Below are 14,341 nucleotides of genomic sequence, written 5' to 3'. Positions count from 1 at the left end.
AGGATAGAGATAAACTCTGCTGTATTTAAACAAGGGAGCTAAAGGGAATGTTTGCTGTGATGTAAATAAGTGGTAAGATGCAGTGCTCAAGTTTGCATTGCAAAGGCTGCCAGCCAGATGCAATCTTCCCCTGTACTCAGCACTGATGAGGCCACACCTTGAGTACTGTGTCCAGTTCTGGGCCCCTCAGTTCAGGAAGGATATTGAGGTGCTGGAGCAGGTCCAGAGAAGAGCAACAAGGCTGGTGAAGGCAATGAAGCACAAGTCCTATGAGGAGAGGCTGAGGGAGCTGGAGATGTTTAGCCTGGAGAAGAGGAGGCTCAGGGGAGACCTCATCACTCTCTACAACTCCCTGAAAGGAGGTTGTAGCCAGGTGGGGGTTGGTCTCTTCTCCCAGGCAATCAGCAGTAGGACAAGAGGGCACGACCTTAAGCTCTGCCAGGGGAGGTTTAGGTTAGATATTAGGAAGAAATTCTTTACAGAGAGGGTAATCAGGCATTGGAATGGGCTGCCCAGGGAAGTGGTGGATTCTCTGTCCCTGGAGGTTTTTAAGATGAGACTGGATGTGGCACTTAGTGCCACGGTCTAGTAACCACGGTGGTAGTAGATCAAGGGTTGGACTTGATTATCTCGGAGGTCCTTTCTGGCTGATTCTATGATTCTAAGAGGAGCTGCTAACAGGCACTTGTGGAGAAGTCATCCTCCCAGCACAAGTAGTAAATAACCGTGAGGCTCCTTCCCTTTTCAGCTGTTCCTACTTATGTTTTACAATGAGAGTTTTATTATTAGCCACTTAATTGCAGATTCCATTAAAAATTATCTAGACTGTTATTTTACCTGTCTGCAGTAAGTAGCTCCACTCCATTAACTTTGGCTGGTTTTCTTGTAGAGTTACAGACAAGTGCAAGCAGTGTTTATCGGCACACAACCCCTCTGCCAGTATGGGACTGGAAAGTGAACAATTCCCTTGGCAGTAAAGCAGCATTACACTGCTGTCACTGGGCATCCCCCCACTGTGGAAAACCAGCTCTCTGCTCCCCATGCAAGGAGGTTTTCCTACAGTCCCAGAGTACATTCCCCTGTTTGGCTTTCATTCCTGCAGTACTTCAGGTGGGTTAGGCTGCACAGAGTCCCCCACCCCTCTTCTGCCATCTTTTTGCTCCCAGTGACCATCAGCAATGTCAGAAAGCACTTTGAACTGTGATACACAGAGAGTGGTGGTAAATGCAGGATGGTTTCACAGCACTGAGGAACTTTCTACAGTAACTACTCAGAACTGATGGACGCTGCTTGAGACAAGGAAGAACTCTTGAGACCTGCTATATGCCAGGGGTCTCTCAAGCCTCACAGTCTCTTTATGAAACCAACTGTGCTGGCACAGCCAGAGGAGTCTGCCTGCATGGATCAGGTTGCAGACACCTCCACATCCTGCACTGGGCCACTGCCTTGCTCGTTATTTTCTTGATGGTAGGAGAGCAATATTAGGACAACAAACTATTTCAGTGCAAGAGTTATTAAGAGAACAGAAGTATTAAAAAAAAAAATCTCAAAGTGGTAGATTATTTCCCATTCCACCACAAAAATCAGCCACACACACACAAATCATTACCGGTAATGGCAAGCATGTACAAGTTTTTCCTTTTTTAGGAAACAAGAGACCGAAGAGGGAGGGACAAGTGGGAAGGAAGAAAGAGCCATAAAAAGGAACAAATTGTAATGCACCATTATAATCTTTGAGCATTTTCTCCCTGACAAGCATATCTGCAAAGCATTTAAGATCTGTATGTGACAAAGAGTCAGCCAAAGAGGGAGGAGTAGAAGGAGATGCCACTTGAGCTGGCACATCAGAGAATCTTTAAATAGAAAAGCTTCCAGGGAACTCGGGTTAGGCACTTACTGCACAAAACTTAATTACAGCCATACTCATTTGAAAAAAAAGAAACATTACAGCCTCCCCCCACCCCCCTTTTTTTAATCCTCAGCAATTGGGTAAGGGAAGGGGGAAAGCCACTAAAGACAGCACAGGACCCCAGTCCTGTCATCCTCTGGGGCTGGTGCTTTGGGGTGGAGCTGCCAGCTCCCCTTGAGGCTGTGAATCTCGGGGGATGCTGTACCTGTTAGTCAGTTCCTCTGCTTCCTCTGGGTCCACACCCTCCTCCTCTTCCTCCTCTTCTTCTTCTTCTTCTTCCTCCTCCTCCTCTTCTTCCTCTTCATCTTCTATGAAGGACGAGGTCTCAGACGCCCTATCACACTCGGCACCACGGGAGCCCTCCATTCCCTTCCCAGTTCAGGCCCTCTCCGGTGATTTTTACCCCCGACCCTGTCCTCCCCAGGGTTGCCTGAAGCAACTGTCATCCCCAGTGGCACTCACTTCTCCTGACTCAGGGCAGTCCTTAAATAGATGCAGTCAAGTTACAGCGCAGAGTGGCCGCTGTTCCTACCCTGGGCCGTAGCACCAACCGGGTGCCAGGACACTTGTCCAAACCGAATGGCCACCCCTCCAGCAGCTCGCCCCCTTCACCTCCCACCGCTGCCAGAGCTGTTTCTACAGCACACAGGGCAGCCAGGCAGCAGAGGGAGGAAGGGGCTGAGGCCCCAGCAGACCTTCCAAAGCCACCTCTAGCAAATTTGGGGTGGACAGCACATTTAAGGCAAATGGAGAGCTCTCCTGTGGCCTCAAGAAAAGGTGCATTTAGCAAGTTCCATCCTTGAGCACACCCAGAATGCCTCAAATTTAACCTAGAAAGGTCCAGTACAATAACTAGTGGATGAGCCTCAGAAAAGCGCATTTAGTAATTAATTCCATACTGTAAGGGGTATCAGATGCACTGTGGCATTTAACCATACAAAAGGAATGTATTTAAAACCTGAATTTGTCGCTGTTTTTCATGACATGACATCTAAAATTTCCTCTGTGAGTGGACTTGAACCAATTTTAATTTAAACCAAAGACAAACTATACTACCACGGAGAATTTAGGTTAAGCCACGTTTACCCTTTATTATTCTGCATTTTACACAAAATGCAGTGCTTTTCACAGACAAAATGGAAATATTTCCAACATGTACCAGCCAAATTAGTGACAAATTAAACAAAAATATTTTCAGATGAGGAGGAAAACCACCTCTGATTCTAAATAACGAACTTCCAAGGTATTTCGGGTATAAACCACTGTATACACAGCATAACCCTAACACCCCCATTATTTTTACCATTCTTCAAATAAATAGGTGGTTATGAATCAGTCAGGAAATTCTTCCTCATGTTATAAGTATAGAAACACCCAACGAGGTATTTCTGAGTACAAGCTATCTCTGCAAAGGTAAATTAAAATCCCCCTGACATTTCAAAACAGTACAGACAGGCAAAATCTTTGTGCTCCCTTGACCTACCCATTGACATACACAATTTACAAGGTGAGAATGTAACTTTTTTGAAAAGTGTATTTGAAATGATTATTAAACTAAATTAAACTCTACATTTTATCATGAGCATAGACAGTGTACACAGCACAATGAAATTTAAGGTAGAGTACTTCACATTCTTTACACATGGAAGGCAAGAGCATTACAAATTTTCTAGAAATGCTTATATATTAAGCACAAGTTTTGATTAAGTCTTCAGCACAGTAAAAGCAAGGTGAGTACTCTTTTACCAGAACCCCTTCAAATTATCTCCAGACCTAGTGCTCTCCCTTCTGTACTTCTCACAAGCTAATTTGACCCGTAAATTGACCAAAAATAGTGTATTTTTTCACACTTTTTCTACAAGCATCATACTCTGTAAAATCAATGAAGGAAAGATTTGTATCAGAACACACAAGGATTACAGAGAACAACACAAACAAAAATAAACTACAAAATACAAGACAACCCAGTGCAAGTAGAGTCCCATAAACCAAGAGTGACATTCGCTGACAGACTTAAATTTAACACCAAATATACTGTGAATTCAGTCCAGTGACCCAAGCATAAGGAAAACACTGGTTCCAAAGAAGCATTTGGGATGGTATTCACAAATGCTAACTTCAGATTTTCTACAAATCATCTTCCATCCTTTTATCAAGGCTGCCCATTTCTCCAAAATTATCATGTCACCCTGTGAGTCTTAAAATTGATTTATATTGATTTTTTTTTTCAAAAAAAATAAACCCTTATACTGTCAGAATACCTTAAGGTACTGAAAGTACACTTACACATTCACATTTTAAGAAAAGTGAGAACAAGACCTAGAAGAGAAACTTTAAGTTTCACAGTTTACAGCCTATGCCAGTTCTGCATTTCTGTCACCAAAATGGAAGCTCTTGTTAACGTTTGCTCCTCCCATGCACCTCTGAGCCTGTTCATTAAAAGCACTCCTGGAGGACTAAAGAGAGTTCTTAAATTCCTACAGAAGACACTAGTGGTTGCTGACATATAAGGTGAGAAAAGACAAGCAAACCCAATGCCAAAATGAGTAGGCAAGAACAGTCCTAAAATAACAAAGAGTTGAACTAAAGCATTTTTATTTTGAGGCAGTAACAAACCTCAAAGACAGCATCTTGCACACACAATGAAACCTTGGTCAGCCATGAAAAACACCTTTTACCAAAGATTTCTCAGAAAAAACTATTCCTGTTAGGGCGTATGCCAAGAGATAAGTGGGTGAAGGTTTTTATTTTGAAGCTGAGGAGAAGGGAGAACTTCACACTAACACTAAAATTTATGATAGCCATTACCAAATTTCTCCCTCTGGATATTTGCCCAGAGTAGATGAAAATCCAGGTCATTAAACCTCTGAACAACTTCAGACTAAGCAGAACTGAATCAAAGTTAAAGTTCAGTTCTTACCCACTCTCCCCAAACCATTTATTTTGTGGTATTATATTAGAAGTTTTCAGACAAAAGTTGCAGCCCACCATTTAACAAATATGCTATAAACAGGCTTGTCCTCAAACAACTAGGGAAATCAACCATTTATATTTCTGATTATAGATGTAGCTTATCAGAAGTACATCAACTTTAGAGAAAAACACAAAAGAATTCTTTTGAAAGACACAGACCATTGTGGTTACAGACCTTGACTTGTAAATTTTTACAGAGTTGCATGTAGGTATTACAATTTTTTTAACTAACTTTTTTAAAAAAGTAAGGGAGAAGTAGTTTCAAACACAGAGCATTAATTTCAGGTGTAAGAAATGTTGACACATTAGGTGATGCAACGCAAACTTGTAAGAAACACAAAATTTTGTGCCTGACATCCAGCTCACTTAAAATACTTTTTTGCCAAGTTTGAACATGTATGTCCCTTCTTGCTTATCCTACGTTGGGACAGTTTTAAATTTTCTAGACAAAGATACAGCCAACATCTTTTTAAAACAAGAAGCAGCCTTCCCCTTTCCCCAAAGTCCACGCAGGGCTTGTAGAGCATCTTTGATTCCAGATATCAGCCTGTCCTAAAATCTTGTGCTTCAATTTTACATAAAGCAGATCAGAGTGAATGTTTCACTGAGATCCAAGTCTACTATCCTTTAGAGGAAGGGCTGTGAGGGGGAACACCCACATGGAGGGAAAATGTTTCAGTGGCCTGATAGAGTCAGATTAAAAGTGAAAGACACTTCAAATTACAGAAGGAAGTGTTTTAAAAAGCAAGCCAAATCCTATATAGACTAGACTATGATGAAGTGTGCAGGAAGTAATCATACATCATACAACCCTAGAACTTTGAAATAAACTAGAACTTTAGAGTTTGCACAAGAAGTGATAACGCTTGTTATTTTACAGTTATAGGGGTTGTTGCACTATTATTAGTGAATGCAATAAATCAAACTTGTACCTGTTCAGAGATGCACTGCAAAATAGCCATAATAGATGTTTATGATTTGCAACATGGGCCCTACCTTACTGGCCATTTCCTATTCTACTTAATTATAGGAAATATTTTAAATATGCAGTACAAAGTAACAGAAACTGGAAAAATAAGCTGTATCTTCCATATATAAACTTTTATTTTACTGGACACCATACAAAATATTAACTTAAAAAAAAATGGAAGTATGAATTTGACATCAGTGGTAAGTATTGTTTTAACAACTAATTGGTCTCCAATAGCAAATATATGAGAGGCAGAAATTGTGCTACAGGAGGTCTAAGAGAGCGTGTGCAATTTTTTTGGAAGAGTTCAAATTTTCAATATTACTTATTTAAATTCAATTTACAATGGCTGACCAATTTACAAATATTTACACAAAATCAAATGAGAAGTCCAGCTTATTGTAGCATTGGTAGGGTTGTGAGGTGTTTTGATTTGGTCTTTTTCTCCAAAGCAGGCATCACTACTACTTCAAATATGTAAAAGGAAGCACAAAATATTTTTTTTCCTACTCTGTGTGAATATGAAGCATTTATGTATATTGAATTGAGCTTTTTTATTTCAACTTCTTCATAGTAGAAATGTTGCTGGAAAATTCCAGTTTAGATTACAGTTCTTAATATCCAGAACACTACCAACCATAATCTAGCTTCATTTTCATAAACAGTTATTCCAAGTGAAATAAAACTGGAAAGTGCCAAGTTGAACCAAAGTGCTTACTGAAATTAAGCAGATGTAAAGCATGGGCTCTCTGTTCACCAAGAAGTGGGCACCATGCACAGTGCCTTAAGGAATGTAGTCAGATTTGCACATTGATTAACTTTTGAATGTCTAGTGTTTCATTCTTAAATCTGTCTGAATTAATGGCTACACAGTTTATACAAACAACAAGTCAATATATCCCCATACTTTCCCTGAAATAGATTTATTCTTGTTGTTTGCTGTGAGTTTCTTCTAGAAGCCAGCACTACAAGCATTTTCAGAAAACATATCTTTGAATGAACAGCTATATTAACAAATGTCGGTAATAAAATATGTCACATCCTTATAATAAACATTTCCCTAACAAAAGTTTAGAGAGAAAAACAGGTTGTAAAGAACCATGGGGTAGATGCCTCCTGATTTTGATACTGTTCTTTGTTTCAGCAGGATCAAAAAAAAAAAAGAAAGAAGTTGGTTATCTTTTCAGTTCGTCTGCTCTTAAAGGTAATATACATTTCAGGTCTTTCTTATCTCGTAATACTCGCCAAGCCTGGGGAAAAAAAAGCACAAGGTTTTAAAAAAAAAGACTAAATAATCTTTGTCATTAAAACTTAAATACCACTATAAGCATCACAGATCCACAAAAACAAGGTTGATATCTTCCCCTTCTTGAAAAGACAGTTTGTGGATTGTTTTTTTCTTGGTTGGCTGGTTTTTGGTGTTTTTTAAGGGAAGCAAAATCCAAAAGATACATAAAACACAATGAACTAATGAGGAAGGTAGAGACCTTCAAGAAGACAGTGGATTTATTTTATTATATTATTATATATTTAAGTATTACATTGATATTCTTGCTGCAAAATAATTATCTCAAATACACACATGTCAAAGTTCCTGATAAACAGTATTATATGCTGCCATTTCCCGAATGTAGTTGTGTCTTTAAAATAGGTTATTTCAACTTTCTTCTGTATTCCAGTATGAATTTCAAGACATCTGTCAGGCCATGAGCCTGCAAAGAACTGTAGTAGTCCTCCTGTTTTTACACAGAATTCATTTAAACCCCAATGTGTAGCGAAAACCAGAGGAAGAATAATCTCTCAAGGATAAAACAGATTCCTTAAGCTTCTTAAAAAATAGTGCAAGATATTAAAAAGCACTTGCACTTTTAGAACAACTGTGATTCTTATGGTACCTAATAAAGAGGAAATTTTTTCAGGGCTGTATCATTCTTGCATATGGCTTCCAAACAGCTACAAACAAACAGCTGCTTTTATATTTTTCAGAAAACTACACAGGTTTGAAACAGATTTTGTTCACTGAAAACTTGTAAAGCGAAGTTTCACTTTGATTTCACAGAACAGTGAGAGAGCCTAAACTACTTTGTAACCATGACTTACGGCAGATTCACAAAATCAACTCTTTTATGTACAAGTATGTAAACCAGTATTTTTTATGCTAACATGGTTAAAGAGAAGAAAACTAATGGACATTTCTGAACAGAGTTACAAAGAAAAGGTTATCCTTTTCTGACTAAGGTAATCTCTTATTGCATTTGTTCTATTACACGTATCTGGCACTGAATTACTTTTTGTTGGAGAAGTATTCAAGGTATTTAAGGACTTGAATAACTGAAGTAAAGAGGAGTCCCCAAGGACAGCATAATAGGGGAGTCTTAACTGGTTAAAGCTGGAAGCCAGTTCTGTGCACTAATTCCTAGACATAACTACATTTTCAATAGTGAGAGATCTCAGAAAACTGATATTTCTGAGATCTCAGAATTGTGATTCCAAATTCAATACCTATGATAGGAGACAAGAACAAAAGCTGGCAGGAAAGATTTTCAGAAAAAGGATGTTTAGCCAAGGTCTAAATTTTTTCTTGCTTCAAAGTATCTTTTCCTCCCCTGCCTAGGACAGTGAAAGCTCCAGTTAGAAATACTCATGTTCTAAAAAATTACGAGTATGGTCTCCCTAAAGAAAAGTACCAATTTCATTAAATTGTCAAAAATCAGCAAAACCCCATCATTTGGTGATGATATTTATTAAAAATGGGACAGTAAGAAATATAAAACATTGTCTATTACCAATCAAATTCATGTAGGAATAAATAATTAATGAAGACAAAGTTGTAATTCTAAAGCTATTAACCATTAATCATTAATCATTAGAATTCTATACACACAAGAAAATCTAAGACAAATGGTTTATTATTTCAAGTACCCATTTCAACTGAAGCCTTATGCTTAATGGCAAACATTAATAAATACTCTTAAAAATAATTTTCCAAATTTTCTTTAAAACCCCACATTTCTATTACTTATACAGTGCAAAGCACAAACTATCATAAACTGGCAGGTTTAATGACTAGAATTTCTATACTGAATTGGAAAGCAAAGTGACTGGAAAAATTGAATTAGGTGTACTTTTTACCTGTGCAAATTCACCTCTGATCATATCAAACTTCTGTTTCTCATGTACAGCTCTAGCAGTATTTGTCCCATCAAAAGGCTCTGCAAGATCAAACACAAACATTAAAAGTGTTAAAAAAAAAGAGCTAGGCTGTCTCCACTAAGCAAGTAATCAGACAAAAAACAGTAGGGTCAACATATCATTGCTTCTCAAGAGTGTTTTGAATAGCCAATTCCACTTCGGTTCTCAAGCTTTCTTTCTACATAACATTTATTAAAATGAAACACAAAAACAAACAGAGAAGCAAAGAAAAGCCCCAAAGCCTGAATGCTCTGAATGCCCCTAATGGAGTGCATCCTCAGGGATTTTGCAGAGGGCACAAAGTTGAGTGGTGCAGTTGACACAACAGAGGGACGGGATGCCAAACTTGAGAAGTGGGGCCATGAGGATCTCAGGAAGTTCAACAAGTGCAAGTGCAAGGTGCTGCACCTGGGTCAGGGCAATCCCAGACATGAGTACAGACTGGGAGAAGAAGTGATCGAGAGCAGCCCTGCCAAGAAGGACTTTGGGGATTCTTATGGTTGAGAGGCTGGACATGAGCTGGCAACGTGCACTTGCAGCCCCAAAAGCCAACTGTGTCCTGGACTGCATCAAAAGCAGCGTGGCCAGCAGGTCAAGGGAGGGAATTCTGTGATTCTGCCCCTCCACTCTGCCCTCATGAGACCCCAACCGAAGCATTGCATTCAGCTCTGGGGTCCTCAGCACAGCAAAGACATGGACTGTTGGAGCAGGCCCAGAGGAGGGACAGAAAAATGATCAGAGGACTGGAGCATCTCTCTTGTGACAAAAGGCTCAAAGAGTTAGGGTTGTTCAACCTGGAGAAGAGAAGGCTCTGGAGAGGCCTTATAACACCTTCCAGAACCTAAAGGGGGGCTACAAGAGAACTGGAGAGGGACTTTTAACGAGGGCACGTAGCGATAGGACAAGTGGGAATGACTTCAAACTGAAAAAGGGCAACCTCAGATTAGATATTAGGAAGAAATTCTTTACTATGAAGGTGATGAGACACTGGCACAGGTTGCCCAGGAATGGTGTGGCTGCCCCATCCCTGGAAGTGTTCAAGGTCTGGTTGAATGTGGCTCTGAGCAACCTGGTTTAGAGGAGAATGTCCTTGCCCATGGTAGGGGTTTGGAAAGAGATGACCTTTAAGGTAACTTCAAACCTAAACTGTTCTATGACTCTATGAATGCTCTATGATATGTAATCCATAATGAAGTCATAATTATCTATTGGAGCATACTATGATTGTTCTGAATTTATGCACCAGTAATTACTTGTTACAGCTCAATAGTCTGTGATAACATATCAGACTATAACATATCAGAATATTATACCAGAATACGATTTTTGAAACTTACTACACATGAGCCTTCTGGAACCATTCACTTCAGATTCATCTCATTCAACAGCTTCTCAGTGAAATATTGAGAATATAGCGAAGTATTTACTATAACTTTTTATATAAGACATATTAACTGCTGTAAAAATATACTTTATCACTTCATACCTATTCTGCAGTATCTGTTCATAAGTTAACAATTTGGGGCTTCTACCTTCTAACCGACTAGAAATCTATGCGCTGTTTTTATCCCTTTTTTCTTAACATAATTTATGTAATAGTTTGGAACCTTTTTTTAATTGCAAGAATAAAAAGTACTCCTTGCTGCTAATAGGGTTGCCAACATTAAAGCAACAGATACTAAAAAAATTATGATGCAGAGACTACACATTACATTGTGCTACAAAACTGATTGTACAGTCTTTTCTGCCTTAAAAGAGAACTGCTTAAGTAACACTGTATATTTCACACTGGCAAAATGTATGACAGTCCTTAAGGGCCACAGAACCACGAAAGTATTTGCTAGATCAGGTAGCTTTTTTGTTTAGTTGGTTATGAATTGCTTTTTTTTCAGCTAGGGACACATGGTAAAATAAAGCATTAACCAGACACCAGAAGACTTATGCCATTATGGAGACTGGAATTTCAAATTTGGAACATGTTCCATGGCATTAGGTTTTTATTTCTGCTATTTAAATGCACAAAGAATTTTTTTCATGCAATAGATGTTGTATATTTGGCAGTTTTCTAAAAGGCTTCTCTTCAAACTACCTAGTGTTCAGTGGACATTCACAGGCAGATTTATTTTATTTTAGGATGCATCATACTTTTAGGTTCAAACAAAAAGCCGCAATGAAATAAAAAAGTACATAGTCCTCTAATATCACTCACATAATCTGACAGAGTGATCTAGTGCCACTAAGAATTCCATGTCCCTTACTATATGAAGCAGTACAGAATTTCTTTTGTGTCTTAAACATGATGGTAACTGCTTTTTTAATGCTGTGACCTTTATGTACTTTATACTGAAACAAGATATATCTATATCTTAAAGCAACAAGAGCAGAACTGTACAATCTTCTGAAACCATCAGTGGAAAAAAGCTGACTTCCCTTTATTCTTCCTGCATATTTACTGTCAAAAGACAAACTCATTCCCTGGAGCACAGCAAGAATAGTTTTGCAATCAGCTACTCTTTACACCACTACATTTTCTAACCATCAAGACAGAGAGAGTTCTCTGTAAGTTATTTTGTTCACACAGAGAGATAAGAATATTAAAAGAAAAAAGTAACATAGCTTTAACACTGATGCTTGAGGGAAAGGCTAAAGGGGATCATCTTTCCAAATGAAAATACAAGAAATCACACAACTTCAAAACTGTTGCCAATCAAGCCCTGAGGAATTCTTTTTTGAATTATTTTAAACATGTAGATCTGAAAGATTTGAAAGCATGAATCAGGTGCAGCTGAGATGGCTTCCAATTCAATTTCCCTAAATGACTATCCATTTAATTATCTCACAAAACTGTCACGTTTCTAGCTTTTCCAAACTGTATCTTTTTCAATATGAGAGTATAATATTACCTGAGATAGATAAGATTTAAACTGAAACCAGAATAGTCGCTAGCAATTTAGAATTTCTGACAAGGAACGTTCAAAACATTTTCTAAAAGCAGTGTTCTCTGTATCTCTCTATCCCCATAATGGTAAAAGTCTGACAGCTTTTAAACTATCTGCAGAGAGCATCTCTAGTATATTTGTTTCTCTAACAGCAGAAATACATGTGAGAATCAGCCTTAAGGTCAATAACAATTAAAAAAACCCACAATTTTTCTTGAGCAAGTCTAAATACAGTGCTACATGCAGAATTATGGAAACTTGCAGGCATACACTTGTATAATCTATAAACAAATATATTTTAGATATCTTAAAAATATATGCAATAATAACAATTACTGAAATTTTAGTCTGCTAACTGGAAAACTTGACAAAGATTTGGAAACCAGAATACGTTCATATGTTTAGCTAGCTTTTGAAATCTTCTTCTCAAGGTACACATACTTTTTGAGAGTAGTTCAGTTTAGCAGCTGTTATAAACATGAAGCTTACTTTGAGTTGAAATAGGAAATTTTATTTTTCCCTTCCAATTTAGAAGTAAAACCTTGCTATCTGAGGCTAAACCTCACTAAGCCTTAAACCACATTGTAACAGGAAGGAATCAGATATGCCACCTATAGATAATTCTGCTTTTTTTAATAGTTCAAATGGAAAATGCATTCTTAAGGAAAAGTTGTATGCAATCAAGACCATTAAATGCAAAATCTAGAGTTGTTTTTTGTATGCTGATATTCTATTTTCCAACCTGACAGAAAGATAACCTAACTATTCGACCACTTTGTAATGTCCTAAAAATTTGAGAGCTTGAAATACACAGTCCCCTGCAACACAGTGGATCAACATCATGTGACAGCAGCAGACACAGCTGCCCAGCATTCCCACCTCCCACATTCAGATCAGAGCCTTGGCAATGCCTCACTATGCTATCCTGAATTATTTCAGCTGTGCAGATACTCTAATTCTCACATTTCTCAACTCTGAGACTACAAAGTCAAGTGTGCAAGCATATTTCAGTGTGTTTTTTTCTCCTATCAGTGTTAGTTGATTTTTTCCAAAAAGTCAAACAAAGAACAGGAATCCCATCATGTGGGATTCACACTGACATTCATATGATTACAGCCAAGTTGGTGAGCTGTAGGCCACAGAATAACCCCTTTCACCAGCAGGTAATTATTCTCTGCATAGAGCAGCACAAAAGCAGGAAATTATATACTAACACACATAGGTGCATGCCTACCCTCAGCAATCTAGAGGAATGCCTGTTCAGCCACAGGACTTCTGCCTTATTCCCCTCCTCCCCCAGCAAAATTTTCCCAGTGTCTAACAACTCTTTCCATACCATTTGGCTCCTGTTTAATTTCTATTCCTCTTTTATCCTGAAACTTCAGCCCTTGATATCCTGATCTAAACAGCCTCCATTAATTTGCAGCCAGGGCCCAGGCCACCTCTCCCTATATGATAACTGTTTCCAGTTACACAGCCCCTCTTAGCCCTTCCCTGCTTCTCTTTTCATTCTCCTAACATCTCAATCCTTCTCTTGGTCTATCAGCTCCTCTTTCCCTAGTGCAAGCTTCATCTCCTATGTACGCTTAACTACTCATCTTCTCCACGTACACTCCCCACAGCAGTTGTAAGGGATCACAAGCACACAGATCAAGTTACTTGGATAGTGCTACTCCCCACTTCTGCCGTGAGACCTTGCTGAGACTTACAACTTTATCAGGTAGCCTGGGTGTACCCTCCCGTTCGGTACAAAGTCTACATTCACAAGCTGGCCAAAAACAGTAACCACAAGAAGATCAGCATGCACATCACTGCTAGGACTTGCAATGCCAGAGCATTTCTAGAACAAAGACTATTCCTCAAGAGTAATCTGAATATGTGCTGGGTGTGTTTTATCAGAAGTTCAAACTTGGCAAAACTGATGACTACTTTTGTGAAGCAGAAAAACACACGACTGGTATAAAGGCCATTCCTTATCAAAGTCCTAATCCCTGTTCCAAAAGTAACAGGGCAATGAGTGCTCTTGAAGAAAAGGTCAGGAGTACTATTTTTAAACACTACAGAACTTAAAACTTCCTTCTCAAATGTTTTTGACAGGACTGTTTCCAAACTATTTACATTGGTTAAACTTCATTTCCTACATAACGCACATACATAATATATTTCTCAAAACACAACCAAGGTAAAGTCTAATTGATAGATTTATGTATTTAATGTCTTAACAGTTAAAAATTATAATGCAGCTTCACATTTTACCTTCTACACAAATAAATTTGTTTCTCCATTCAATACCATCAGGTCTTGGAATAGCTTTGGCTTCACGAACTGAAATCATTTGATGGCTCCAACTAGAAATAA

The 14,341-nt window shown here is 38.5% G+C and overlaps 2 protein-coding genes across 4 annotated transcripts in view; both read right to left on the bottom strand.

The window, feature by feature from the left end:
• The window catches only part of CMYA5 (cardiomyopathy associated 5), a 48,098-nt gene extending 45,711 nt beyond the window's left edge, over positions 1-2,387 (bottom strand). The window contains exon 1 of the mRNA XM_027671367.1: positions 2,115-2,387. Within this exon, the coding sequence (XP_027527168.1) occupies positions 2,115-2,275 (161 nt within the window). The 5' untranslated portion in view covers positions 2,276-2,387. The remainder of the gene's footprint in view (positions 1-2,114) is intronic.
• A 587-nt stretch (positions 2,388-2,974) lies between these two features.
• TENT2 (terminal nucleotidyltransferase 2) overlaps positions 2,975-14,341 on the bottom strand; it is a 46,046-nt gene continuing 34,679 nt past the window's right edge. For all 3 annotated transcript variants that reach the window (XM_027671469.1, XM_027671468.1, XM_027671470.1), the window contains exons 13-15: positions 14,240-14,331; positions 8,985-9,064; positions 2,975-7,102 (exon numbers count right to left, since the gene is read on the bottom strand). In XM_027671469.1, the coding sequence (XP_027527270.1) occupies positions 7,028-7,102; positions 8,985-9,064; positions 14,240-14,331 (247 nt within the window). In that variant the 3' untranslated portion in view covers positions 2,975-7,027. The remainder of the gene's footprint in view (positions 7,103-8,984; positions 9,065-14,239; positions 14,332-14,341) is intronic.

This window comes from Neopelma chrysocephalum, unplaced genomic scaffold (assembly GCF_003984885.1).
Source record: "Neopelma chrysocephalum unplaced genomic scaffold, ASM398488v2 Primary Assembly neopelma1_97102, whole genome shotgun sequence".
In the NCBI taxonomy this organism is placed as follows: domain Eukaryota; kingdom Metazoa; phylum Chordata; class Aves; order Passeriformes; family Pipridae; genus Neopelma; species Neopelma chrysocephalum.
Note: the sequence above shows the minus strand (reverse complement) of the source record. Positions and strands in the feature narration are given on the sequence as shown.